Source organism: Bidens hawaiensis, unplaced genomic scaffold (assembly GCF_021521415.1).
Source record: "Bidens hawaiensis isolate Kalapana, Puna unplaced genomic scaffold, B.hawaiensis_p1.1 tig00002123_1, whole genome shotgun sequence".
In the NCBI taxonomy this organism is placed as follows: domain Eukaryota; kingdom Viridiplantae; phylum Streptophyta; class Magnoliopsida; order Asterales; family Asteraceae; genus Bidens; species Bidens hawaiensis.
In genome coordinates, this window is record NW_027491112.1 from 2,149,267 (window position 1) to 2,176,029 (window position 26,763).

Genomic DNA, 26,763 nt, shown 5'->3' on the forward strand with positions numbered 1-26,763 from the left:
TTGGTTTTTATATTTGTCTAATCTTGTTTAATTATGTGATGAGTGCTAATAAAACATATTTACTATAAATAGTATGTGTATATGTGTTGTAGTGTCATAAGTTTAATGTTAGTGAGTCTAATTAATGAACATGTTAAAAAAAGTTAACTATCAAATGATCAAAAGTGGTTAAACTAACCACTTATTTAAACTCATAAGTAGTTTGGCACTATCTTATTGTTCAGAAATTAGGTAGAAAATATCTTCTGGTGGTATGGATAGTCATGAAAAAGGACAAGTTGACCACTCGCAGGCGCGTGAACAGGTGATGGAACGTTTTTTACGGCTGTCACTTTACCCTACTGTACAACTTTTTCTCTTTTTTGAATTTCTCGCGTGACGTGCCAGTCGCTGGTTGGGTGATGTTTTTCTCTCTCTACTGTTCATATCCCATCGCATTAATTGCGATAGGTATAAATAAGGAGAGACTCCTTTCTTTAGAGGTTTTATCACTCTTTTCCTTTGATTATCTTCTTATTTTCTCTCTGATAAAGTATCGAATCTTTCTTATATGTCTTCCTTAAATCTTCCTAAAATTTCGAATGTTCAGACTGAAGTTGATGAGAGAGAAATTGCATGGGACTACTCAGAATATGAAAAGTTACTGGAAACGTATGGTATTCCACCCGAGTGGGAACCAGAGTTTCCTTCTATCGGTTCTATAGCCAGTTTCCCACCGCCTGGGAAAATGGCTTTGTATGCCGATTATTTTGTTCATGGGAACTTCCGTTTACCCATAACGAGATTCCTTCAGAAGGTGTTAACTGCCTATGGAATCCATTTATCTCAATTGCATCCCCGTGCTATGATGCGAATTCGTCACTATGAATTCGTATGCATAGCATGTGACATGGTGCCACATATTGATCGATTTCCAGTTTTTTACCGTCTTGCCATTCGTGATGGTTGGTATACATGTCAGGGGTTTTCTGACCGAAGCATCGGATATGAAGTTGAAAAGGTATCTAAAGATTGGCGGAATAAGTTCTTTTGGATTTCTGAGGACGTGGTGCCGTTAAACATGGTTCGCCGTCCGGTGAATTCTGCCCTTCCGGACATTGTTACCGCTAATCATGAAGGTCAAGAATGGTATCGTGTACTTACGATGGAACCAACACCAATGCGGGCACTGCCAGAAGAAGCCCTGGTGTGGGCAGGCATGAGTCGCTTATGGGCCGGCATGAGTCGCTTATGGGCCTCAGAATTTATGGAGCCTATTTTTGTTGACTTATATGAACGTAAGTTATTCTTACTGTTTTTTTCTTCTTTTTTCGATGTATTCTATAATTAAATTTTTTTTCTCCTCAGGTCGGGGTTCGATGTTCAATGCCCTTTTTGAAGATAGGGGTTGTGTCCGACATGGCATCCGGGATGCCAGTGGCATGCCTATTCTCGAGAAAACTAAGTCCCGCTTCCTTTTTCCAAAGAAGGTGCGGGCTGAGCCCATTGTCTCGAACGCCACCTTTGAGACAGGTGCGTATGTTCTAAACCCTCATCTGCTTTTTGCTATTACTTCTGACGGGACGATCGCCACTTTATTGTCGAGTGACGATGACGGCGATAGTTCTGACTTCTCGATCTCCCAAGGAGAGAGGGAATATGATGATGACATACCTGAACCTTCTTCTGTCTCCCATTTGTTGGCAGAATTAGAGAAAAAGAGAGCTTTTATGGCTTCTCAAGCAGGACAAGCGGGCGTCGAGACTGCGGATGTTGAGGCGGGACATTCGAAGAAGAAACGAAAAATTCATCGTCCTAAGAAGCCCCAATATAGCCTTGCTGACCGTATTGACACTGTTGAAGGTACATACTAATCTTTTTAAGTACTATATTTTCATAAGATGTGTAGCTAAAAATAGCTTTTGTGTTTGTAGACCCACTGATCTTTAGTGAAGATGTCTTTGAGAAGTTGCCTACACCAACTCCTCAAACTGAACAACAACCATCTCCTTCTCCAGAGAAGAATGTGGATGATAAGCCTCAGACTCCTCCTAGCAATATTAACACGGAGGATCAACCATCCTCACCTTTGGTAGAGGAGAGAGTATCAACCCCTCCGATTGATACTGCCACTATAGAGGGGGCTAACATCCAGTCTACTGATGATCGTTTTAACTATCTTTTTGAGGCTGGGGGTGGTACTGGTGGTCAGCAGGACAATCCTGCTGTTAATGAGGAGGGTTACAGGACTCCTCAGCCTCCTCCTCAATAACTTTTTTCAACCCCAACTCGCCTTAAACATTCGGGTTCTCGTTACTATGGGGATACGGGCCTGGGTGATACACATGAATTGTTTATCCCTCCATGGGGGATTACTAACGGGTCACGGTTCTCCCATCCTAGAACTTGTATGGATTTCGTTGAACATTGTACGCCACCCGCTGAGATGTCAGCTCAACGTGACCTTTCCCGCCATGACCTACATACCAACGTGGCCTACCACCTGGCTAATGCTTTAGCCGGTAGCCAAGAAGTCCTATGTGAATGGCGTACTTTAGGCGGGAAAGTGGGAGAGGCCCGGCGGGCCACTGAGGCTGAGGAGCATCGCATTGCTGCCCAAACTGCTAAGTGGAAATAGATCGATGCGGAGAATGCCTTTAAAAGTGAACAAGATCGTAATGCTGCTGCTGCTCACCGATGGAAGGAAGCTTGTGAGAAACAAAATTCCCTTCTTGAAGCTGCTCGGGCGAAGACCCAAAAGGAAAAAGATGACTTAGCCCGCGCTCAAGAAGCCAATTCTTCATTGGAAAATCAAGTGGCCCTTCAAGGTGCATGTATTCATGATTTCGAGGCGGAGCTAAAGTGCAGAAGGAGCGAGTCGAACTCAAAGACCAGAGCGCTGCTGAAATTCAGACTGCCTATGACTCTCTTCTTCGAGCTCATGAGGAAGCTATCGCGGAATCGAAGGAATTTCAAGCGCGGGCAGAGCGTGCAGAGCAGGACCGTCAGTGGTTCCTTACTCGGGGAGTTGATGCTGTAAGTTAATCTTTATCGTTTATTATTTCGCTCTTATTCTTTGATATTGGGAACTTATGTTTTTGTCTCAACAGGTCGTCCGCCATATTAATGGAAGTAAGGAGCTGAATGATAGCTTTGCCAATGTGATGGCTGCCTCTTCTTCGCTTGGGCGTGTGGCGAGCTTCCATGAAGGAGTGAGTTATACTCGAAGCAACCGCACATTTCAAGACCATCCGCTATATGGCGTAAACGTCAAACAAGACCGTGCGGACCGGGTCAAGGAGCATGACACTCTAGTGTTTCCTTTACAAAATGCGCTTCCGGAGTTTCTTCCGTATACGACGGCGTACAAATTTTGAAGAGTTACCTTGGGGAGGAATCTGAGGATGATTCCTCAGAAGATACTTCGCAGAAGGCTCCGGAAGATCCATCAGGCTCGAACCCTTAGGATAATCTTAGGTTTTTATCACTTGTAATTTTTCTTTCTCATTTTGTAATTATCTTTTGAATAATTAATGAGAAAACCTCTTTGAATTTTGTGGACAATCAACTATTTGGAGAAAATATCTCTAAAAGATATTTTTGAAATTTACAGCTTTTTTTTGAAATGTTTAAATGTTTGGATAACTATGACGACGTGGCGGAGAGAGAAACTCTTTGAGGACAACTGACAAGACGTGGAGAACGCCAGTGACAGCCTGTTTGCATTATCTTGAAATTCCCGCCTGACGTGTCAACCATCTGGCGGTCTGCGGTTTCTCTCTCCTCTGTCACTTTATGAATCACATTAATTGCGATGGGTATAAATATAACCCTTGCGATTTCCACTTAATCTTTATCGCTTTCAAATTTCTCCCAAACACTTGAAACTTTTCTGCAACTTTCTGAGATTTTTTAATTTTCTTGAAACTGATATGGCTAAAGAGAAGAAGAATACCCCCACCATCAACGACGTTGTCGTCTGCCTTAAAGAAGAAGATTATAATGACGTTGTTAATGTTTACGGATTAACAACGGAGTGGAAACCAGAACGTCCTGCTAGTGGTTCTATTGCCACTAGTCCTCCTCCGAATAAAATGGCTGTCTACGTGGACCATTTTACCACGGGGAACTTCCGGGTTCCGATTACCAAATTTTTCGGATCGATCTTAACAACTTATGGGATTCATCTATCCCAGATCCATCCCTTTGGGATGTTGAGGATTCGACATTTCGAATTTTGTTGCCAAACTCATAACCTAGAACCGACTGTTGGCATGTTTGCCGTTTTTTATAAGATGACCTTTCGTGATGGATGGTACAGTTTTGCCTCCATCGAGAAGAGGATTATAGGCACGGAATGGCTCCGTAGCCTTCATGGCTGGAAGCCAAAGTTTTTCTGGATTCATGAGGACGTCATTCCGTTCAAGTTGACGAAACGTAAGGCGGACGCTCCCATGCCCGTAGTTATTGCCAGTGCTCATGAGGATCAGGCGTGGTATAAAACACTGGTCTCCACGCAAACTTCTCTACGCCCGATTCATGAAGGGGCGATGGTGTGTGCAAAGATGAGCCGCCTGTGGCCGTTTCCATGTCTGGAACCGTACTACGAGGAGACCAATAAGAGTAAGTTTGTTGTTTTTTCTATTTCGTCATTAAGTAACTTCTAACTTTATTTTCTTGTTTTGTGTAGGTGAAGATTCCGCTTTTAGCACTTTGCTGGATCGCGAGGGGGGAATGATGGTGCGCCGCCCAATCGATAAGAGGGATGCGCCTTTTCTTGAGCGCACTCGTCATAATTTTGTATTCCCCACAGCTTTCCGCCCGGAACCTAAAGTTTCCGAGGCGATGTATGCCAAAGGTGATGCATATCTTAAAGATTGCATCCATAAAGGTGAGGGCATTTTGAAACCCAAACCTATGACTGATATTACTTCCAGCAGAGTGATTGTGCTCTTCTCGTCTAGCGAGGAGTCATCACTTTGTGAAGAAGCTTGTTAAACTGATGTTAATAGAGCTGTGGACTCATCTGCAGGTCTCACTTGCCAGAGGGCTGCGTCTAGCCAAACGGAGGATCAAGATGATGCTACAATTGAAGCAGAAGGTAAGAGACCCGCTGAGGGTGATCGTCAAGCGAGTGAGGCGGGCGTCTCCAAAGCGGCTGGAAAACGCAAGGTTAATCCAGTCAAGGTTGTCTCAAAGAAGAAGAAATCTAAAAAGACAAACCCTGCTGCTTTGGGAGCTCGTTTGGATCAACTCGACGCTGTCGATCTTTCGTTAGGTAAGCTAAATCTTTATTATTGTGAATTAGAATGTTTCTAACTCATTTGTTGATGTTTTTCAGTGAACCTGGATAACCTCTCTGAATGTATTTCCGGTTTGAAGGATTCTCCTGTTCATCCTTTTCGTTCATTACGACTGTCATTCCTCCCTTCTTGGGTACTACTTGAACGGGACTTACCCAAGGTGAATCTGAGATCGGGTAGATTAATCCAGCGTCAAGCAGTTTGATTACTTCCTTCTTCACCACATCTTGCATGTTGGGGTTGAGACGTCTTTGATGTTGGACCACGGGAATGTATTCTTCTTCCATGAGGATTTTGTGAGTACAAAAGGAGGGACTAATGCCCTTGATATCCATGATCTTCCATGCGATAGCCTTCTTATGGTTTTTGAGAACCTTAAGGAGTTCGTCTTTCTCTTCTTTAGAAAGGTGAGATGAAATAATTACTGGGAGTTGAGAATCTTTCTCTAGAAAGGAATATTCGAGATGTTTGGTAGTTCTTTTAATTCCAAGGCTGGTGGTTCTTCGATTGATGTTTTTGATTTTTCATTGTTTTCAATGACTTCGTATATCGTTTCTGATTCTTCGTGGTAGTTGTTATTGAAATTTTCATTTTCTAAAATGGGTTTGTTTAGTGTTTTGTCTAAGACTTGTGTTTCTAGGGGAGTATTGATGGAGGAATCTCGCATATAGCAACTTACGATGGAATCTATGATGTCAACACAGTATAAAGTGTCATCGTGTTGTTGCAGATATTGCATAGATTTTCCTATATCAAAAGTGATTGCCTCGTCATTGACCTTAAGAGTGAGTTTGCCGGTGCAAACATCAATGATAGCCTTTGCAGTGGCTAAAAAGGGTCTTCCTAAAATTAGAGGTACGCTTTTGTCTTCCTCCATGTCTAGAATCACAAAATCTACTGGGAAAACAAACTTGTCAATTTTGACAAGCATGTTTTCAACAATGCCCCGAGGATATTTAATGGATCGGTCAGCTAACTGAATGCTCATGCGGGTGGGTTTTGGTTCTCCTATCCCTAGTTTTGCAAAAACCGCATAAGGCATTAAATTAATACTAGCTCCTAGGTCAGCTAGGGCATTGCTAACAGATAAATTTTCTATGAGACAAGGGATAATAAAGCTCCCTGGATCGGTCATTTTTGTTGGTAGCTTGCTTTGGAGAATAGCTGAACATTCTTCACTCAAGGTGACATGCGAGAGCTCCTCCAGCTTCCTCTTGTTGGTCAGTATTTCTTTGAGAAACTTGGCGTATTTAGGCATTTGAGCGATATCTTCGACAAAAGAGATGTTGATATGGAGTTTCTTAAAGAGTTTCTAGAAACTTCCCATACTGGGCTTCCAATCATTCCTGCTTCAGTCTTCCAGGGTATGGAATAGGTGGAACATAGGTTCGAACTGGCTCCTTAGGCAGTACTGTGCTTGTTGGGGTCAGCCTTTCCTGCGTTTCATCAGGAGACTTTTTCTCCAAAGTTGGTGAAACAACAGTGGTTGTACCACTCCTGAGTGTAACGGCGTTAGCTGTTGCATTCGGATTGGTGATTGTATTGTTTGGAAGAGTGCCAGGTGGTCTTTCGGATAGTTGTCGAGCAATTTGCCCGATTTGGGTTTCTAGGTTCTGAAGTGATGCTTGTTGACTTTTGAGATCAGCCTCATGCTTCTGTAATACTCCGCTGATATCAACAGCTCTTGAGTCGGCTTTCTTCTCGACTTCATTTGTTTTGGTCATTAATTGGATTAACATTTCTTCAATCTTCGAGTAGTTTGGGTTTTGATGGCTATTATAACTTTGATCTTGAAATTGAGGTTTAGGTTGGAAGGGTTGATTCATTGGTCTTTTCTCAAACCCGGATAATGGTTGAGTGTTACCTCCGTCTTTCCAGCAGAAATTCGGGTGGTTTCTCCATCCTGGATTGTAGTTATTGCTGAAAGCGTTGTTCTGTCGAGCGATGAAATTGACTTCTTCCATGGCCATAATGACTTGTTTACAGTCACTCGTCTTGTGACTTCCTCCACAAGTGTCACAGGTAAGTCTGGTTTTTGATAGTTCGGCTTGAAGTTGTTCGAATTTTTTAGAAAGGGCTTCCAGCTGGGCTGTGACAAGAGTGTTGGAGTCAACGTGGTGTATTCCCTTATGGGTAGGTGTAGATCTTGGTGGGTTGTAAGCGAAACACTTCTTTGCGGCCTTCTCCAGGACTTCAAATGCTTCGTTAGGTGATTTGGATCCCAGGTCTCCACCAGCGATCTGGTCGATGGCCTGTTTGTTTTGACTGGATTGTGCGTCAAAGAAACTTTAGACTTGTAACCATACGCTCAGTCCATGATGTGGGCACCTTCTAAGAAGACTTTTGTATCTTACCCATGCTGCGTGTAACGATTCATCATCATCGGTCCGGAATCCGGTAATGCTGGCTCGATATTTGGCAGTTTTATCGGGCGGAAAATATTTGAGGAGAAACTGTTCAATCATCTGGTCCCAAGTGGTGATGGAACCAGAGGAAAGAGATTCTATCCATTCTTGGGCTTGGCCCCTTAGAGAGAAAGGAAAGAGTTTAAGCTTGATTTGATCTTCTGAACAGTTTTGAATTTTAAAGGTTCCGCAAATTCGTAGAAATCGAGATATGTGAGAAAGAGGGTCTTCGTCGAGGAGACCATGAAATTGAACTGAATTTTCTACCATATGAATGGTGCTAGATTTGATTTCGAAATTTTCAGTGATTTCGGGAGGAGCCACTCCATTGCCATAGCCTTCGAGAGTCGGCTTGGCATACTGGCTCATGTTCGGCTCATTGTTCTGGGCCGCCAACAATTTCTTTTGTTTGATTTTCTCCTGATGTGGTGGCGTCTACTGATTTGTCTTTGATTGCTTCTGCGTTTTCTGTAGCCCGTTTACGAGTTCGTCGACGAAAGAGTCGTTCCGGTTCAGAAATTGGAGAAACAAGCTCAGGCTCAAAAGTAGAGGACATACATGAGGCTAAATCAAAATTACGCTAAAGTAAAAGTCAGTTAAAGTTAGTCTAGGTTGAACTATAAGTTAAGCTATTTTAAACTAAACTAATGTCTAAGTTAGTTAAACTATTCAAAAGTAAGGTAAATAAAGGTTAAAAATTAGGCTAGCCGTAAAATTATATAGTTTAATATTTAGTAAAAATTAAAGATAAAATAAAATAGAAGTTAAAAAATTTGTACAATTATAGAAAATGATTAAATTAAAACTTGGATTGTTCTTAGAAACGTACCGTGTATCCCCGGCAACGGCGCCAAAAACTTTGATGTGTGCGTGCTAGTGGTATAAAATATGAAAGGATGGAATGATTTGCCTTTGCACAAGATCGTGTTTTAAATTTATAAAAGTGATTTCTACAAAGACTAAACACACACAAAATAGGCAAGTGTACCTATCGTATATGTAGAATAGTAATGGTAAGAACCAAGTATCGATCCGTGGACACACAGGTTTCTAATAATAAATCGTTGTACTTCAATCGGAGGTTTTAATCATTTTGGGGTTGATTTTTAAACTTTTTGTAAAATATAAACACTTATATATATAGTATATAGGTGACCGAGACAAGAGATTCTAAACGAGTTGTTCAATTATGCGAAGGTTACCATCTAAGATCAAGAATCCACTCCATTTTTAGCGTTGATAATTAATATGTAGACATGTGATAGACTTGCCGTAGCAATATATGATAGATGGCTCCTTAAACATTAAGTGAGCATCTTCGGCACTAAGGAGATGGTATGCGCATTTTAAAGTCCACCCTTTCCTAATGTCATACCATCTCAATGATGTCGATTTGAGTTGACAAGTAGTTTCGTAAAGTAGAAAGATCAGGATTGACTTCGATTTCTCAAATACCAATTCTATCAACTTCGGGTGGTTGTAGTTCATCACACAACCTCCCCTTGGTTGATTTATGTAGGTTATAATTACACATTCCGTTAACATATGGTTTCTTTAACTAATTTGATATCCTAAGCAAAGCCATTTTCGGATTACCAAGGTTTAGAAAAATACACCATAACTTATATCTTATCATTTCTAAGTACAATATAAGGATCCATGTTTCGATAATGTATCAAAGTATTTCTATCTTTCAAGAACATGAATCGATCATGAACGATTGCCAATGATATTGACAACCACCAACTTTGATTTAGTGATTTAAGATGGTGAAACATTTCTCATCAAAAGATAATTGTAATATAACCATGTACTTTACTAGACTACATCACATGTCTTGAATAATTATCAAGTAAAACAAAACTTCTTCATAGATTTTAGATGGTAAAAGGAGTTTAGCTCATAATGAGCATAATGATGAACATTAAGATGATTGATAACAACAAATACATGATTAAACTTAGAACAATCTAACCAAGTATAGATGAATCCTCCTTCTTAATGATGGTAATGATGGTTGATGATGATGATTAGTGGTGATGACCTCCAAGCCTTCAAACTCTTCACTAGATCTTCAAAGTGAGTGTTAGTGTGTGTTTTTATAAGTGAAAACTGGAGAGAACTCTTTTCAAAGCACCCTTGATGAACGCAACATGAGCCACTATTTATAGGCAATCTGGACGATGAGACACGACCCCGTGTATTTTTATGACATGTGCCAGATTTGTTTTGTCTTTTGTGTGAGGTGGCAACGGCCCCGTGGTTAGCAGGCACGGCCCCGTGTTGTTTAGTGACATGTGCTCAATTCTTCTTTGTCTTTTCTGCATTCCCGTCCACGGCCCCGTGCATGCTGAGCACGGCCCCGTGCTTTTGCTTCCAGATTTTGTCTTTTCTTGTTTAAGAAGCATGGGGGCGTGTTTCTTGTGGCATGGGGGCGTGTTTCTTTGTTTTCTTGTGTTTTCTTCTGTTTTTCTTCGTCTTTTTGCTTGTTTCTTCGTTTGAGGCTTGGTTTCTCCTGAAATTATGTTTTATTATGATAAGTAGTCTTTTATGCTATGTTATTAGATAGAAATTGCAGTTTTTAGAGATTATTTGATGCCGAAAAGATGTATATTTCTATGTACATCAAACATCCCCACACTTGAACATTGCTTGTCCTCAAGCAATCGTCTTATAAATGTTCTCTAAAAACAGCAAATTTAGATATTAGCTATTCCTTAAGTGAGCTCCAAGAAGATGAAACAAAATAACCAATCTTTATGTTAGTGATAAAAGAGAAAAACCTCTGTTTTTATGAGTTTCTGTTTATGCAAAACGTCACGTTCTCACAATGTTCACTCACACTCGGTTTTATATCTGATTATACCTGTGATGTAGGTATGTGAACACTCTTAGCCAAAATGCAACCTGTGATAATTAAGCTTGTAACAGTTCAAATCTCCACCTTTTGAAGGGTCGCATAGATCAGAAGGTAAAAAGGGGTTTTGGTTTAGTGTGAGTAGGGATTGGTATTTTGTGGTGGTTCAAGGGTTAATGGTAACTTCTAATGTTCTTCGGGAGTTTGAGATGTCTTCATTGGTTAGCCCTTTTTTTAGATGCCTAATGACTCTTTTAAGGTCAGATCGTCAAGACCAGTTTTATCGAGGATATGGATCAATTATTCCTCAATCCTGTTCTGAATATAACTTCCAACTCTAATGGATCGTTCGGCTTTGAGCCTAATATCCCCCACACTTATTAGTTCGGTATATTCATGCTGAGACTGAGTTTGACTTTTTCTACATCTTCCTTCGTGGGACCAGTTTCCGCAACCTAAGCATCGTTCATATCTTTTTGCTCTTCTCTTCATTGCGTTTTTGGAAATTCCACAGAATGGTGGCCTTTGTTCGTTTTGGCGCCACTTTTTCCTCACCTCATTGCTAAAGAGAAAGATTATCTCCCTAAGTTCTGGAGGCAACCTAGGTTTTGTGAAGTGTATGCAGCAAAGGAAATTGAAATCGAAAGAATGCATTTCCAGTTCTTTAGGGTCTGCCGGTAAAAGACCAGTGTTGTATTTTACCGGTGGAAATGGATAGGGTGATCGGGTTTTTGGGTTTTGTGGTTTTGGTAATGGGTTTGTGTCACTATTACCTTCTTCTTTATACAACGTTTCGTGCGGTCTTGAAATGAATAATTGGGACAAGTTCTAAATCACACGAAACATATTGACTCACTCAAAGCTTCCGAAAAAATATTTATATGGCATGAGTTTTGTCTCACAGTAACGGAGGAATTGGGTATTAACGCCATATTTTGCATAAATTTATTCTTAATATTACAAAACTTTTTCTTACTTTTTAACTTTTAAATGATTAATTATTTGCAAAAAAATTTTCTTGGAATTCTTTTTAGGTTTAGAATAATCTTGTGCTGCAAAAATATTTGTTTTAGAGAATTTTTATAATTAGCTGGACAAAAAAATTGGTCAAGTAATTCCCCTCCCCACACTTGAATCTCACATTGTCCTCAATGTGATAAGATTCATGGAAATATAAAAATTATAATTGAGTATTATGGGTATAATGGAGAGTTACTTCCCTACGGGTTAACGAAATTTCGACAGAGCGTCCCCTGTTTTTCGTCCGTTTTCCTGTTTTTGTACTTGTATAATTTAAAACTGCAAACATCCACAAACAACCAAGCATAACTACTGAAAATTGGGTATGGAGTCATCCATCCCTTGCCCTATCGGGCTAGATTAGTACCCAATAAAATGTCTTTGGCACTCATGGCCATAGTAGTATCCAAACCAACACAAACAAAAATAAACAAGTACGACGAAAAGTAAAGTGTTCAAACACAAACAATAATAAGTTCATGAAGTAACACCAACCCATGCCCGTGCCCATGCTCAACTATCTGTGCCGTCAGTCATCAGTTACCCGTGTCCAGGTCACACGGATCCTTGTTCGTTTGTATTCAGCTTCTCTTCTTTTTCTCCGTTCGTCTTCCATAATCATTTCTGACTGGCTTTTCGGGTCCCAAATGTGACCGCGGCTGTTCACGAACCTCCAAATTTTCTGTTCTACACTAAGGATTTGGGCTATCTGCAACCTGTAACAGAGGTTGAGGTCAAGAGCAATAGGTTTCGGATTTTCGGTCCCTTCCACATCTACATCATAATCTTTGTAAAGCTTGTAGATCCATGTGCCACCGACGAGTGGAGTTCTAGGATTTGCAGCTGTTGCATTAGTTCTGAAAAGTTGACAGAAGAGATAAGTAATGTTGCAATCAATTTCATTCCTTATGCAGTAAAGTGCCCACAGATCTCGTAAATTCATCACTCCTTTATTTCTGCCACGTGCTGTTAGCGTCTTGCTTAGTAGCTGGTGAATATATTTCATCAGTGGATCTCGTAAGGCCGTGCTTTTCGATGTGTTGATGTGGTTTGTTTCAACCTCGAAACCCAACAATTCCCATGCTCGTGTCTGTGTATCTCCATACCAGATATTGTCTTCCTTCTCAAATGCTACCCTTGCGCGGGCCCAGATTAATTGTTTTGTTTCTTCTTTTGTGTAAATTCCCATATCAATCCTGAGTTGGGTGAAAGACGTTCTGTGCCATACACCTCCACACCTAAATTCAATTGCATCTTCATCCAACATATCTGAATTGTTCTTTATATTAAAGGATGCTAAGAATTCCTTTGTCAGTTCCGTCACGGCCTCTCTTGTTTGCTCAAAAACCCTCTTCCATGGCTCTGTCACAAACCTGTTGTATCTCTTCCACTGATTGACTAGGCGTAGTGTGTTATGGCAAGCATAGAAATTTGGTTCAGGGATTCGTTTGTTCAGGCAGCTTAGTCTTGCATTGGCTTGCCTATCTCTTTCATCATGTCCGGTGAAGACTAAAAATGCGTGAATTTCTTCCCCATACTCGGCCATCTGCAATTTAAACTTAAATTAGTCCAAATTCATAAAAAAATCAAATTTGCTGAAACAGATAGCAAAGCACGGTGGCGTGCTTTCAGAAGCACGGCCCCATGCTGCTGCTTCTGGTTCAGTTTTCTTTGAAGTTTGACTTTTTGTTGACCACGACTCGTGTTGTTTTTGGGCACGGCTCGTGTTTCTAATACCGATTTCTAACTTACTTAAACTCGAACCTTCGTTTCTAACCGGTTACATCAATTGGGTTTAATGGTTTGTCGGGTATTTATTCTAATACCCAAAACCCGAATTGTTTCTTTCAATTAATTCCTAACCATCAAACAATCTACAATCTATTCATCATAATAACCCATACCCTTTTCGGGGTTTGACCCGATTTGGTCGATTTGAACAATTTTAGGGTTAATCTAAACCTATAATGACGAATATGAGTAATGCAATTGTTAAATTTACATACCTTAGGTTTAGAATCGACGATTAGATGAAGAAATTCGTAAAATGGTCGAGGGTCGGCGGTTTTTGGTTCAGAACGCAGTGAAATTAGGGTTGGATGTGTGAGAAAGTACTTTTATTAAAGGTAAAACTCGTAACTGATGTTTGACCAAAAACACGGCCCCGTGCAGTAAGAAGCACGGTATCGTGCTGCTAAGTGCAGACAATACTGTTTTGTTTATTTTGTTTATTTGTCGAGCTTGGTTCGTTTTTAACTGGTTTTTATTTATTTTCTGGTTATTTTTACATGGTAATTAAAAATCCTAAATTTCATTAAAACATAAAATTAAAGCCATAATTAAAGATAGATGAAACGAAAAGTACAACAACAATTCTCGGATCCTAACACATAGTACTAGCGGAAACAACACGAAACGAAGTCGGAACTTCAACGGCTACCACCCCCGAACAAGTCCTGGATGTGTGGTGGTGCTCGTTTAGCTTCCAAAAGTTCGTCAAGCTTTTTATTGAGCGTGACGAGTTCTCGGTTGAGAAAGTTAAGTTTGGAAGTCACATCGTTGTGGTGGCCATCCACAACATGGAAGTTCTCGAACCTGAGCAGGTCGACTTTGTTAATCAGCTCGACCACTCGAGCCTCGGTTTGCATGTTGCTCTCAACTTGGTCTCTTACGATGCATTGGAGCCTCATGATTTGTTCCTCAAGGAAGGAAGATTCATGTTGTTTCCCTTTCTTCACTGGTTTGCATTCAACCCGTTTCCCTTCCATTTAGGTAGTTTTTGTTTGGTGTGAATGAAATAGTGAATTTATGCATGCATTATATAGAGACTGGAAAGTTGAACACGACACCGTGTTCTTGGAAGCACGTCCCCGTGCTGCTAGAAGAATAAATGTTTATGATTCAGAGAATTGTACGGAGTTAGCGCGTATCATGCTGAAGATTCTGGGTGACCACGGCCCCGTGCTTAGGGAAGCACGACCCGTGCTTTTTGTCACAACGATTTTTCTTTTAATTTTCAACATGATTCATGGTCCTGAATTTTTAGAGTGATGTTTATTGTAATAATTTGAAAGTTTGGTTATCTAAAAATTACTTTTCATTGAATAAAGATCCTAAAACAGTTATGGGATAAGCCCGGGTTTCTTAAGAAAAGAATATAACCGGGTTAAGCCCGAAGTCCTAACACATTGTGCTTAATTCACCTTTTTAACATATAAAAACATAAAATTAAGTTTCCTAGAGCTCTCCGAAAGGTGCTCCTCCTCCGAATGGTCATGGTGGTGGAAAATACGTGAAACCAAGAACTTGAAACTGGAGTTGTTCGTTAATGTCTCGGAGTTCCATTTTCATGTTTTCCACCGATTCGGTGAGTTGCATGAGACGCATCTCTGCGAGGACATTCATTTCGGTGAGTTCTCTCACGAGTTCTTGAAGTTTCAAGAGAAGCTCGGTTTTGGAAACATGGCGGGCATCGTTTCTCGGATGTCGGGAAACGAGAATTGCTTCATTCATCTCAGTTGGCATACTGAATTATCAGAGGTTTTTGGTTTTGGTTTGTGCAAGGAATGCAATGACACAAGGTGCCTTTTATAACCAAACAGGAAACCGAGCACGGTACCGTGCTTTTGGAAGCACGTCCTCGTGTTTTAACTCTGACAATTATGTTACAAACCAGTCTGACTGAGATTTTTGCAGCGTAGATGTTGGCCCGCATTTTTAGGCACAGGACCGTGCTTTAAGGAGCACGCCCCCGTGGTTTTTTTTCTGAATTTTTTTTATTTTTTTTTATTTTTTTGGTAAACATTATTTACAAGGCCTACTTTTGTGAAGGTCTTGGCCAGACCTTGTTTCCTTAATTTTTAATTTAAAAAGTTTGGAGGGTTAGTACCTCCAAAACTTCTTTAAGTGGACCGTCGATGTATGGTTTTAATCGATGTCCATTGACCTTGAACTTTTGGCCGTTTGAACTTGAAATTTCGATGGTTCCATAGTCAAAAACTATTTCAACTACGTATGGACCTGTCCATCGGGATTTCAGTTTTCCTGGGAAAAGACGTAAACGAGCGTTGTATAACAGTACACGATCACCGACTTGAAATTTCTTGTTTCCTTTTAAATGGGCGTCGTGTATTCGTTTAATATTTTCTTTGTAGGACCAGGAATTTTCGTAGGCCATCGCTCTCAGTTCCTCGAGCTCACGAATTTGATCTTCCCGGTTTGCTCCGGCGGGCGTTAGATCACAATTCACTGCTCTGAGAGCCCAATAAGCTTTTTGTTTTAATTCTACTGGTAGATGACATGCCTTCCCGTAAACGAGCTTGAAGGGTGTCGTTCCTATGGGAGTTTTGTAAGCCGTCCTGAGGGCCCACAATGCGTCATCTAACTTTTCTGCCCAATTTGTGCGATTCATCCCCACACTTCTTTTCAAAATTCTCTTAATTCCTCGGTTTGAGACCTCCACCTGCCCACTGGTCTGTGGGTGATATGGTGTTGCTAGTCGGTGGTGAACCCCATATCGTGCTAAGACCTTGTCCATCAGGGTGTTACAAAAGTGAGTACCTCTGTCGCTGATGAGGGCTTTTGGAGTACCGAATCTTGAGAATAACTTTTTCAGAAATCACGACTACTCGAGCATCGTTGGTGGGAAGAGCTTGTGCCTCCACCCATTTAGACACGTAGTCGACTGCTACAAGGATGTATTTATTTCCGAATGAGTTAGGAAATGACCCTATGAAATCTATCCTTCATACATCAAAGATTTCACAAATTTGAATGCCTTTTTGAGCCATCTCATTTTTCGATGAGATGTTCCCGACTCTTTGATAAGCATCGCATGCTTGGATCAAAGCATGTGTATCTTTGTATATAGTTGGCCAGAAAAATCCTGCGTCAAACACTTTCCTGACCGTGGTGGCAGTACCGTGGTGTCCGCCTGTTGGTCCTTCATGGAAGTGTTTGAGAATGTCTAAGGCCTCCTTGCCTGCTACGCACCTACGAATGACTTGATCCGCACCTATCATAAACACATATGGATCTTCCCAGAAGTAAAACTTAAGGTCGGAGAAAAATTTCTTCCGCTGTTGGTGGGTAAGTCCTTTTCTGAGGATCCTACAAGCTAAGTAATTAGCGAAGTCGGCATACCAAGGACTTTCGTCTTTTTCCTCTATCACTTCTTGAATGTGCATGAGAACTTCATGTGGGAAATTATCATTGATAATTTCCTTGTGGAGTTCTTTGGAAGTTGCACATTCTAAACGTGAAAGATGGTATGCGGCTACATTTTCTGCTCCCTTCTTGTCTTTAACTTCGATGTCGAATTCTTGGAGTAGTAGGATCCATCGGATGAGTCTAGGTTTGGCATCTTGCTTGTTGAATAGGTATCGTATTGCGGCATGATCGGTGTAAACTATGGTTTTGGAAAGAACTAAGTAGGATCTAAATTTTTCAGAGGCAATTACTACAACTAGTAATTCTTTTTCAGTTGTGGTATAATTTTCTTGTGCATCATTAAGAGTTTTACTGGCGTAATAGATTGGGTGAAAGTGTCTTTCTTTGCGTTGTCCGAGTACGGTTCCAACTGCAAAGTCACTTGCATCGCACATGATTTCGAATGGAAGGGTCCAGTCGGGTGTGGTCATGATTGGTGCGTTGACAAGCTTGTCTTTCAGTGTATTGAATGACTCAACGCATTCCTCAGAGAAGAAGAATGGTGCGTCTTTCTCAAGAAGTTTGGTCATAGGTCTTGAAATTTTTCAAAACTCTTTTATGAAGCGGCGGTAGAAACCGGCGTGACCTAGAAAACTTCTAATTGCTTTGACTGAAGTCGGTGGTGGGAGTTTGGATATGGTTTCTATTTTGGCCCTATCGACATCTAGTCCGTTTTGAGAAATCTTGTGACCTAGGACAATGCCTTCCTTTACCATAAAGTGGCAATTTTCCCAGTTGAGCACTAGATTTACTTCTTCACACATAGCTAACATTTTGTCTAGGTTTTTCAGACAATGATTAAAGGGGGTATTTAATATAGAACTAGTTTAATTAAAAATATAAAATATTCGGATAAGAAAGGGTAAATTTACATTACATATAAAACTTTTTGAAAGAAAACGAATAAATTTACACCTCTTAGCAAAAAACAGGGTGGGGTCGTAAATCGTATACGCCCATCTTTCTTTTATAAATTAGGACTCGCCGTCTCAGCACATACGACCTTCCCTCACAACAGGGCCGTCCGGATACTTTACGTCTGTTTCAGTTGGACCTACAAAACGCATTGTTGTAATGATGGGCTCGCTGGAGTCATACTTTTAGCCTATATACAAACATTTGATTAACACTGTGTTCCCGAGTTATACTTAATAGAGGAAAGGAAAGGAAATAGATGAAAAGATTGAGATGTTTGTGTTCCCAAGTTTCATTTAAGGAGGGAAAGGAAATGAATTAAGAATATTTGTGTTCTAGAGTTTCATTAAAAGAAAGAAAAGAAAGGAAAGGAAATGAAAAAGTAGGGAAATAAAGAGTAAAATGATGGGGTTTGATTTCTTTCCAAATTGAAAAGAATATGAATGAAAGAAAGTTGGGAAGAAAGAACAAAAGAGAGAAAAGAAAGGAAAGAAAAGATCCATTTTCTTTTCCTCTCTCCTTAATTAAACTGGGGAACACAGTTGGTCCAAGAAGAACTACATATTCTTTTATATTCTATCATTTCTATCATATAAGAAAATCTAAAAGGTACGAAAGATTTATATTTATATCTATGACAATCTTACAAGCCAAAACTTCAATTTGTTTATTCTATGGCATCTTTCAGTTTTCTTAGGTTTTTCTTTTACATATTCCGGTACAAAGTTCACAATTTATTGTAATGTTATTGAATGGTTCATAGTCTACTTTTAAATCCACCTAACCGTCCACTGCATGATTTAAACTCCTAACATCAGTAAAAAAAAGAAAACACATGTTACACAACCATATATTATATTAAGCAAATACATCTTGAATATTTTACTAGGATTTATTTCAATAACCTAATCATAAATAACAAGGTTGCAAAAGTCGCTAAGCGGACCTTAGACGGCTGATTGGGAAGTTGGGTGTACTCGGGGAGTACTTGGAGAGTACGTACTCAGACATGATATATGTAAAGAAAATTAATTTTTAATTATTATATATATGTCAAATGTTATAAATTTACTAATATTTATAATAAAATAAGTAAAGATCAATATAAATAATAGAAATACATTTTTAAATAATAAACTGTTCTAAAAATTGTTAGTCACAAAAAAATAATATTTATTCTTTAATATTAAAGATATACGAGTTGTATTTTATTTTTAAGTCAAAATCGGTTAAAGTTCACCGACTAGATGCGATTCTGACTAAGGTTGACCACCTTTAATCAGTTCTTAGCAACTAGACGGAATTAAAGAAACTCGCTTCGGAGACATACCTTGTAGCGAGTACTTGTCATTGGAAACCTACTTTTACAACATTGATAAATAAAAAACATTTCATTAGTATTTTTTAATTATCTTGTTACCTAATACCACATAATATTTTATCTGGATTATCTTTAAAAAGTCACTACAGAACAAAACTTCTTTTTAGAATCTAGAGAACAAATATACCAGTCTGATTAGTCTTAGATTGCCATTTGCCACTTTCATTCTAACTAACGAATGTTAAATCTTTAAAAAAACATTGTATTGGCACCAAGTAACGAAATTACTTGAATATCATTTTTTCTAAATTTATTTAAAATTTTGTTTAGCCTATAACGTCTTATTCTGCATCTCTATCTCAATCTAGTTAAGATTGTGTGTTGTCGTTGAAGGCCAACCACAATTCATCTTCTAAATTTCGTCACCTAGTGCTAACTAGGCAATGGATGAAGCCTTCGTTAATGCCACCTCCACCTGTTGTGGTTAAAGCCACCAATTTCACATTCCCAAGCCTCCAACGTTCCAAAATGGTGTTCATGAGTGACGTGGCAGTGACCCTGTTTAAGCACGACAACGGACCGTCTCACAAACACTTATTCATTGTTAATATTATTTCTTAGATATTCACAAACAATAGATCTCTGAATGACTTTATTTGGAGGTGCCTCATGGTGTCTAAAAGATAAAAGGGCTACCAAATTTAGGTTTTTAAATTTTTAGTTAGTAGAAACTGATTAGTAATTAAAAATATTTTTAACATGTTTAATATTGATGCTTAGTTTAATACCAGCCGGCAGATTCCATTTTCACTATATATAACTAAAATAACAATTTAACATATGATCCAAAATAGACCAAAATGGAGTTTAATTTGACACTCTATTTAGTTTCTTTCATCACTCTTTTATTTATTATCGTTTTCATCCACCGGAAAAAGGCAGCAACCACCAGAAAAAGACAGCCACCAGCGCCACCGGGATGGCCGGTGTTCGGCAACCTTTTCAATCTCGGTACCATGCCACACAGGACCGTAGCAGGGCTAGCTACCCGTTACGGTCCTGTTGTTAGGCTAAAACTTGGATCAGTCAACACGGTGGCGATCTTGACTGCCAAGGCCGCCACCGAGTTATTTAAAAACCATGATTTGACGTTCATGGAACGCACAATCACCGAGACTAGTAAGTCTCATGACTATGACAAGTCTTCCTTAGCACTGGCTCCATATGGAATGTACTGGAGAGTGCTGAGGAAGATTTGTACAGTTGAGATGCTCGTTGCTAAAAGAATCAACGAATCATCCATTGTCAGAAGACAGTGTGTGGATAAAATGTTGGATTGGATTGAAACAGAATCCAATTCGGCTGGACCTGAGAGTGGGGTCCACGTAGCGAAGTTTGTTTTTCTAGCGTCGTTTAACTTGCTAGGGAACCTTATGCTCTCCCGAAACTTGGCGAATCCGGATTCCAAACTCGGGTCGGAGTTTTTCGACGCAATGTTAGGGTTGATGGAGTGGGGAGGTCATCCAAACATTTCGGATTTGTACCCGTGGCTAAAGCGGTTTGATTTGCAAGGGTTGAGAAGGAAAATGGACCGCGATGTTGGAAAGGCAATAGATATAGCCAAAGGGTGGGTGGACGAGCGGGTGGAGAAGCGGTTGAATGAGGCGGCACAACGCGGCGGTGAGAGGAGGAAGGATTTTCTAGACGTGTTATTGGACTATGAAGGGACTGGGAAAGATGAACCGGAAAAGTTGTCCGAGAAAGACATTACCATTTTTATTTTGGTGAGTTTTATTTGGTATTTAAATTGTTGGTTACTATCATATGTTATAATGTTACAATCATATAATTTAAGATATTTATAAGACACTTGACACAAAAGGCTAAGTCTAGTCTTTGAGGTTGGGTGTTAAAAGTAGTTAGAAAGTGTCCCGATTGAACTAAACTAGTTAGTTTAATCGGGTTAGGAGTGAGCTGGTTCAGTTTACATTTTATTGTTTGAAACCGGCCCTCAAAACTAAATCGAAGCAAATTGTTTTTTTTTTCACGTATAAAAATAAAACAATTATAGGGGGTGTTTAGGTGATCTTCTTAAAACTGTTTATTTATTTAATTGTTGAAAAATAAAAGTTGTTTGGCAAACAATAATTGTTGTGAGTTGAAAAACTTTAAAATTGAGTTTTTTAAACTGATTTTGTTTTTCCGAAAGCAAATAAGCAGTTTTTAAAAGTTTATCCAAACATCCCATACGTATAACTTTATAAGTAATTTTTTATTAGAGCAATGGAAATGGGTGCTGTGAGACCCCCGTGAGACATACTTTGGCGCCGTGAAAGGCGCGAAACACCACCCCCTTCCTCCGTGATCCACCCACCGCCACTTCTTTCACGGCCATAGTTGGTGGGCCCACTCAATTTCAAACAACTATATAGCCGTTGGGTGGCTTTAAATTAAAAAAAAATTACCTATAAATACCCCACTATTTCATACAAAAAACATACCAAACTCACACCTTTCTCTCTACTTTTTATAAACTTTCTCAACTTTTATAAAAAAAATATCATGGATCCCAACATGCCTCGTCTAATAAGTAATGTAGTTTTTTTTAATAAGTAATGTAGTTTTTTTAATAAGTTAGTTTTAATGTAGCTCTTTTATTTAATTTATGTGTTATATCAAAAAAAATAAATTTATAAAAAAATTAATATAATAATGGTTTCACCCGTGTTTCACACAACCCATTTCCAGTGAAAAATGCGAATGTGAAATGGGTATGTGAAAGCTGATGTGGCGCAAACGTGACAGAGAGAGAAAGTTTCACTAGCTTGTTTCACCCCACCCATTTTCATTGCTCTTATAAGTACATATATTATTGATTTAACCAATATCATTATATTATATCTTAAACCTATGTTTTCCTAAACTTTCAGCTATATCCGAACATGTGCATGTATCACGTTGTTTGACCAACCTCAAAAGACATAAATGAGTCTTTTGCACTCACGTGCCAACTTGTACAGATCCAAAAAATCAATGTTTTTTTTATAACTTGGCTAATATTTATTTTGATTTTCTGGTTGGTAAATTATTTTGTTTGCAGGAGATATTTCTAGCCGGTTCGGAAACAACGAGTAGTACGGTTGAATGGGCTCTAACCGAGCTACTACGATGTCCTGAAAAAATGGTCCGTGCCAAAGACGAGCTTGCCTCGGTCGTTGGCCCAAACAAGAAGCTCGACGAGAGTTTAATTGATAGCCTTCCGTACCTACAAGCCATCATAAAAGAAACCCTACGGTTGCATGCTCCGATTCCTTTCTTAGTCCCACGAAAGGCGCTCCATGATACCAATTTCATGGGATATCATATACCTAAAGATACTCAATTGTTTGTCAATGCGTGGGCCATAGGAAGAGACCCTGAGTGCTGGGAAAACCCTAATTCGTTTGAACCCGAGAGGTTCTTGGGCTCAAAAGTTGACTACAAAGGTCAACATTTTGAGCTCATACCGTTTGGGGCTGGCAGAAGGATGTGTGTGGGCGTACCTCTTGCGCAACGTGTGTTACACCTTGTGCTAGGTTCATTGCTACACGAGTTTGATTGGGAACTTGAAGCACATGTGAAGCCTGAGGCGTTAGACATGAGGGATAAAATGGGGATTGTTGTAAGGAAATTGGAACCATTGAAAGCAATACCCAAGAAAGTTAAGTATTAATTGGTTTTTATATTTGTCTAATCTTGTTTAATTATGTGATGAGTGCTAATAAAACATATTTACTATAAATAGTATGTGTATATGTGTTGTAGTGTCATAAGTTTAATGTTAGTGAGTCTAATTAATGAACATGTTAAAAAAAGTTAACTATCAAATGATCAAAAGTGGTTAAACTAACCACTTATTTAAACTCATAAGTAGTTTGGCACTATCTTATTTGATATTTGATATTGTTAACTTGTTATTTTATACATTTGTACTTTATTGAAATTTTATAGAAGTAAAACATACAAAATCATCCAAATTGAAAAACACAAGTTAATTCGCCGAACCATGAGCTAACTTGAGTTGTAGAAGAGCCGAAGACAAGCTTTGTTTTTGACTTGGTTGGAAATTTTTGAACAATATAGATTAAGATTTTAAATTAGATGATCAAAGATAGAATTAATTATTATTATTATTATTATTATTATTATTATTATTATTAGTTTGAAAGATGCTCTCCCCTTCTAGAGAGAGAATGAACGATGGTTGACCAAATCGTAATAAATACAAATCTTATTCTGAAGGCAACTAGATGATATGACATATTTTATTAGAAAATACGAGTAAGAAATATAATTTTTTAACAACTATTTGTGAGTGTATATATTATCTAGATGGAAAAAAAAATGAAAGTAAGTGAATGTCACGTAACATCCATTGGTTGATTAATCACTCAGTAGGGATGGCAACATGTCGGGTTTGAGCCGGGTATGGTAATTTCATGCCCATACCTGTTGTAAAACCGTGCCCCATACATGACCTATTAGTCTATTATCTGTCGAGTATTTGCTGGGTAATTACCAGTCGGGTATCGGGTATACTCTTAGGAATTGTAAGTACATTTTTTCTATCATTATAATTCTTTTATACCTTTAATTTCACACAAAATTTATTACAAATTAAAATAAAATACACTTCACATATATAAGAGCTACACGAATTAAATAATATCATTACAACTTTCTATATAATTTATTATATATATACTTCACAACCTATAAAATACATAGAATTTTTCGGGTATACGATTCGGGTATATCGTTCGGATAAACGGGTATGCGTTTTTGGGTAATGGGTCGTGTATCATCTAATCCCATACCCTGCCCATACACGTGAAAATTTTTAAGTCCTAACCTCATATCCGGCTCATACCCATTGGGTTTCGAGTACGTCCCATTTTTTCGGGTTTCAGGTATACCTATTGTGCTTGGTCTTTTTTTTGCCATCAAGGTATGAAATTTATATTAAAGATAATTTTAATAAACTCTATACTTTATAAATGTATTTAAATACTATTATTTACACAGACCCACACATATGTTTCTCTTTGGAAATCATAGCAACACACGAATGGGTTCTGAAGAAACACGGATCCACTCCTCGGGTATGGGTCCTGGATCCAATGAGTCCACAGGGTAAGATACGATAATTACTACCAATGATATGAATGTGACTTCCCAAAGTCCAATGACCGGAACCTGCAAAACAGACACCGTGAGTCTCGTTACAGGAAGGACAAGAGGGGGGGTCTTCCTGTAACCACCCTCCGGCGTGAGAATCAGTAACGTTCGTAAATGGAGAAAGTACTGAAGTAAACAGACTAAGTGTAGTCAGAATGCAAGTGAGTGAATGAATACCTCATACCGTTTGACAAGGTATTTATAGCCGAAGGATGTAGGAAGATGATTGGGCCAACTGTTCTCTTCCAGAAGATCTTTGATAACTGCCTGAACGCGTGTCCTCTTGTGATAGGTTGAGCTATACGTCCCATGTGCATGGGTATAACAACCTGGACACGCGTCGCCCAATGATAGGATGGATTGCACCCTGGCCATATGCACGGTTATAACAAACTGGCCAGGTGTCCATTATTTATTGGCTGTTCAGTCACGTATTCCCCAAGTAAGAATCATGAACCTTCTTCTAGAGAGTATTTGAGTGATGACAGCTGTCCCGCTGGCATTGCCTTCCGGATGTTTAGGCGGACAGATAGCCTGTCCTGCGGATGACTTTTGAGGATGCCAGGATGCTTCCGCGTGTGTTGTGAGGACGTTCCTCCTCATTCGTGATATGCGGGTGGTCCATGTGTTCCGTGGGTGGCTTACAAGAGGATTCTCTGTGACCCGCGGGTGGTACTTAAGGGTATTTGGGTCTTTTTGGTACCCTACCTCTACAAGTCCACCCAGTCCAGTGTTTCTTTCGTGAGAAATCTTTATGCGGGTGAAATTCTGGACTTAATGCGTGTTGGGGATTTTTATTGTTCATAAATTAGGTAGAAAATATCTTCTGGTGGTATGGATAGTCATGAAAAAGGACAAGTTGACCACTCGCAGGCGCGTGAACAGGTGATGGAACGTTTTTTACGGCTGTCACTGTACCCTACTGTACAACTTTTTCTCTTTTTTGAATTTCTCGCGTGACGTGCCAGTCGCTGGTTGGGTGATGTTTTTCTCTCTCTACTGTTCATATCCCATCGCATTAATTGCGATAGGTATAAATAAGGAGAGACTCCTTTCTTTAGAGGTTTTATCACTCTTTTCCTTTGATTATCTTCTTATTTTCTCTCTGATAAAGTATCGAATCTTTCTTATATGTCTTCCTTAAATCTTCCTAAAATTTCGAATGTTTAGACTGAAGTTGATGAGAGAGAAATTGCATGGGACTACTCAGAATATGAAAAGTTACTGGAAACGTATGGTATTCCACCCGAGTGGGAACCAGAGTTTCCTTCTATCGGTTCTATAGCCAGTTTCACACCGCCTGGGAAAATGGCTTTGTATGCCGATTATTTTGTTCATGGGAACTTCCGTTTACCCATAACGAGATTCCTTCAGAAGGTGTTAACTGCCTATGGAATCCATTTATCTCAATTGCATCCCCGTGCTATGATGCGAATTCGTCACTATGAATTCGTATGCATAGCATGTGACATGGTGCCACATATTGATCGATTTCCAGTTTTTTACCGTCTTGCCATTCGTGATGGTTGGTATACGTGTCAGGGGTTTTCTGACCGAAGCATCGGATATGAAGTTGAAAAGGTATCTAAAGATTGGCGGAATAAGTTCTTTTGGATTTCTGAGGACGTGGTGCCGTTAAACATGGTTCGCCGTCCGGTGAATTCTGCCCTTCCGGACATTGTTACCGCTAATCATGAAGGTCAAGAATGGTATCGTGTACTTACGATGGAACCAACACCAATGCGGGCACTGCCAGAAGAAGCCCTGGTGTGGGCAGGCATGAGTCGCTTATGGGCCTCAGAATTTATGGAGCCTATTTTTGTTGACTTATATGAACGTAAGTTATTCTTACTGTTTTTTCTTCTTTTTTCGATGTATTCTATAATTAAATTTTTTTTCTCCTCAGGTCGGGGTTCGATGTTCAATGCCCTTTTTGAAGATAGGGGTTGTGTCCGACATGGCATCCGGGATGCCAGTGGCATGCCTATTCTCGAGAAAACTAAGTCCCGCTTCCTTTTTCCAAAGAAGGTGCGGGCTGAGCCCATTGTCTCGAACGCCACCTTTGAGACAGGTGCGTATGTTCTAAACCCTCATCCGCTTTTTGTTATTACTTCTGACGGGACGATCGCCACTTTATTGTCGAGTGACGATGACGGCGATAGTTCTGACTTCTCGATCTCCCAAGGAGAGAGGGAATATGATGATGACAAACCTGAACCCTCTTCTGTCTCCCATTTGTTGGCAGAATTAGAGAAAAAGAGAGCTTTTATGGCTTCTCAAGCAGGACAAGCGGGAGTCGAGACTGCGGATGTTGAGGCGGGACATTCGAAGAAGAAACGAAAAATTCGTCGTCCTAAGAAGCCCCAATATAGCCTTGCTGACCGTATTGACACTGTTGAAGGTACATACTAATCTTTTTAAGTACTATATTTTCATAAGATGTGTAGCTAAAAATAGCTTTTGTGTTTGTAGACCCACTGATCTTTAGTGAAGATGTCTTTGAGAAGTTGCCTACACCAACTCCTCAAACTGAACAAC

At 39.5% G+C, this 26,763-nt stretch overlaps 1 protein-coding gene across 1 annotated transcript; it reads left to right on the forward strand.

The window, feature by feature from the left end:
- Positions 1-19,868: 19,868 nt before the first annotated feature.
- LOC143605581 (cytochrome P450 76A1-like) lies at positions 19,869-22,877 on the forward strand. The gene is made up of 2 exons (XM_077081644.1): positions 19,869-20,792; positions 22,109-22,877. Exons 1-2 carry the CDS (start codon positions 19,869-19,871, stop codon positions 22,718-22,720), a joined length of 1,536 nt encoding a protein of 511 aa, XP_076937759.1. The 3' UTR covers positions 22,721-22,877.
- The last annotated feature ends 3,886 nt before the right edge of the window (positions 22,878-26,763 follow it).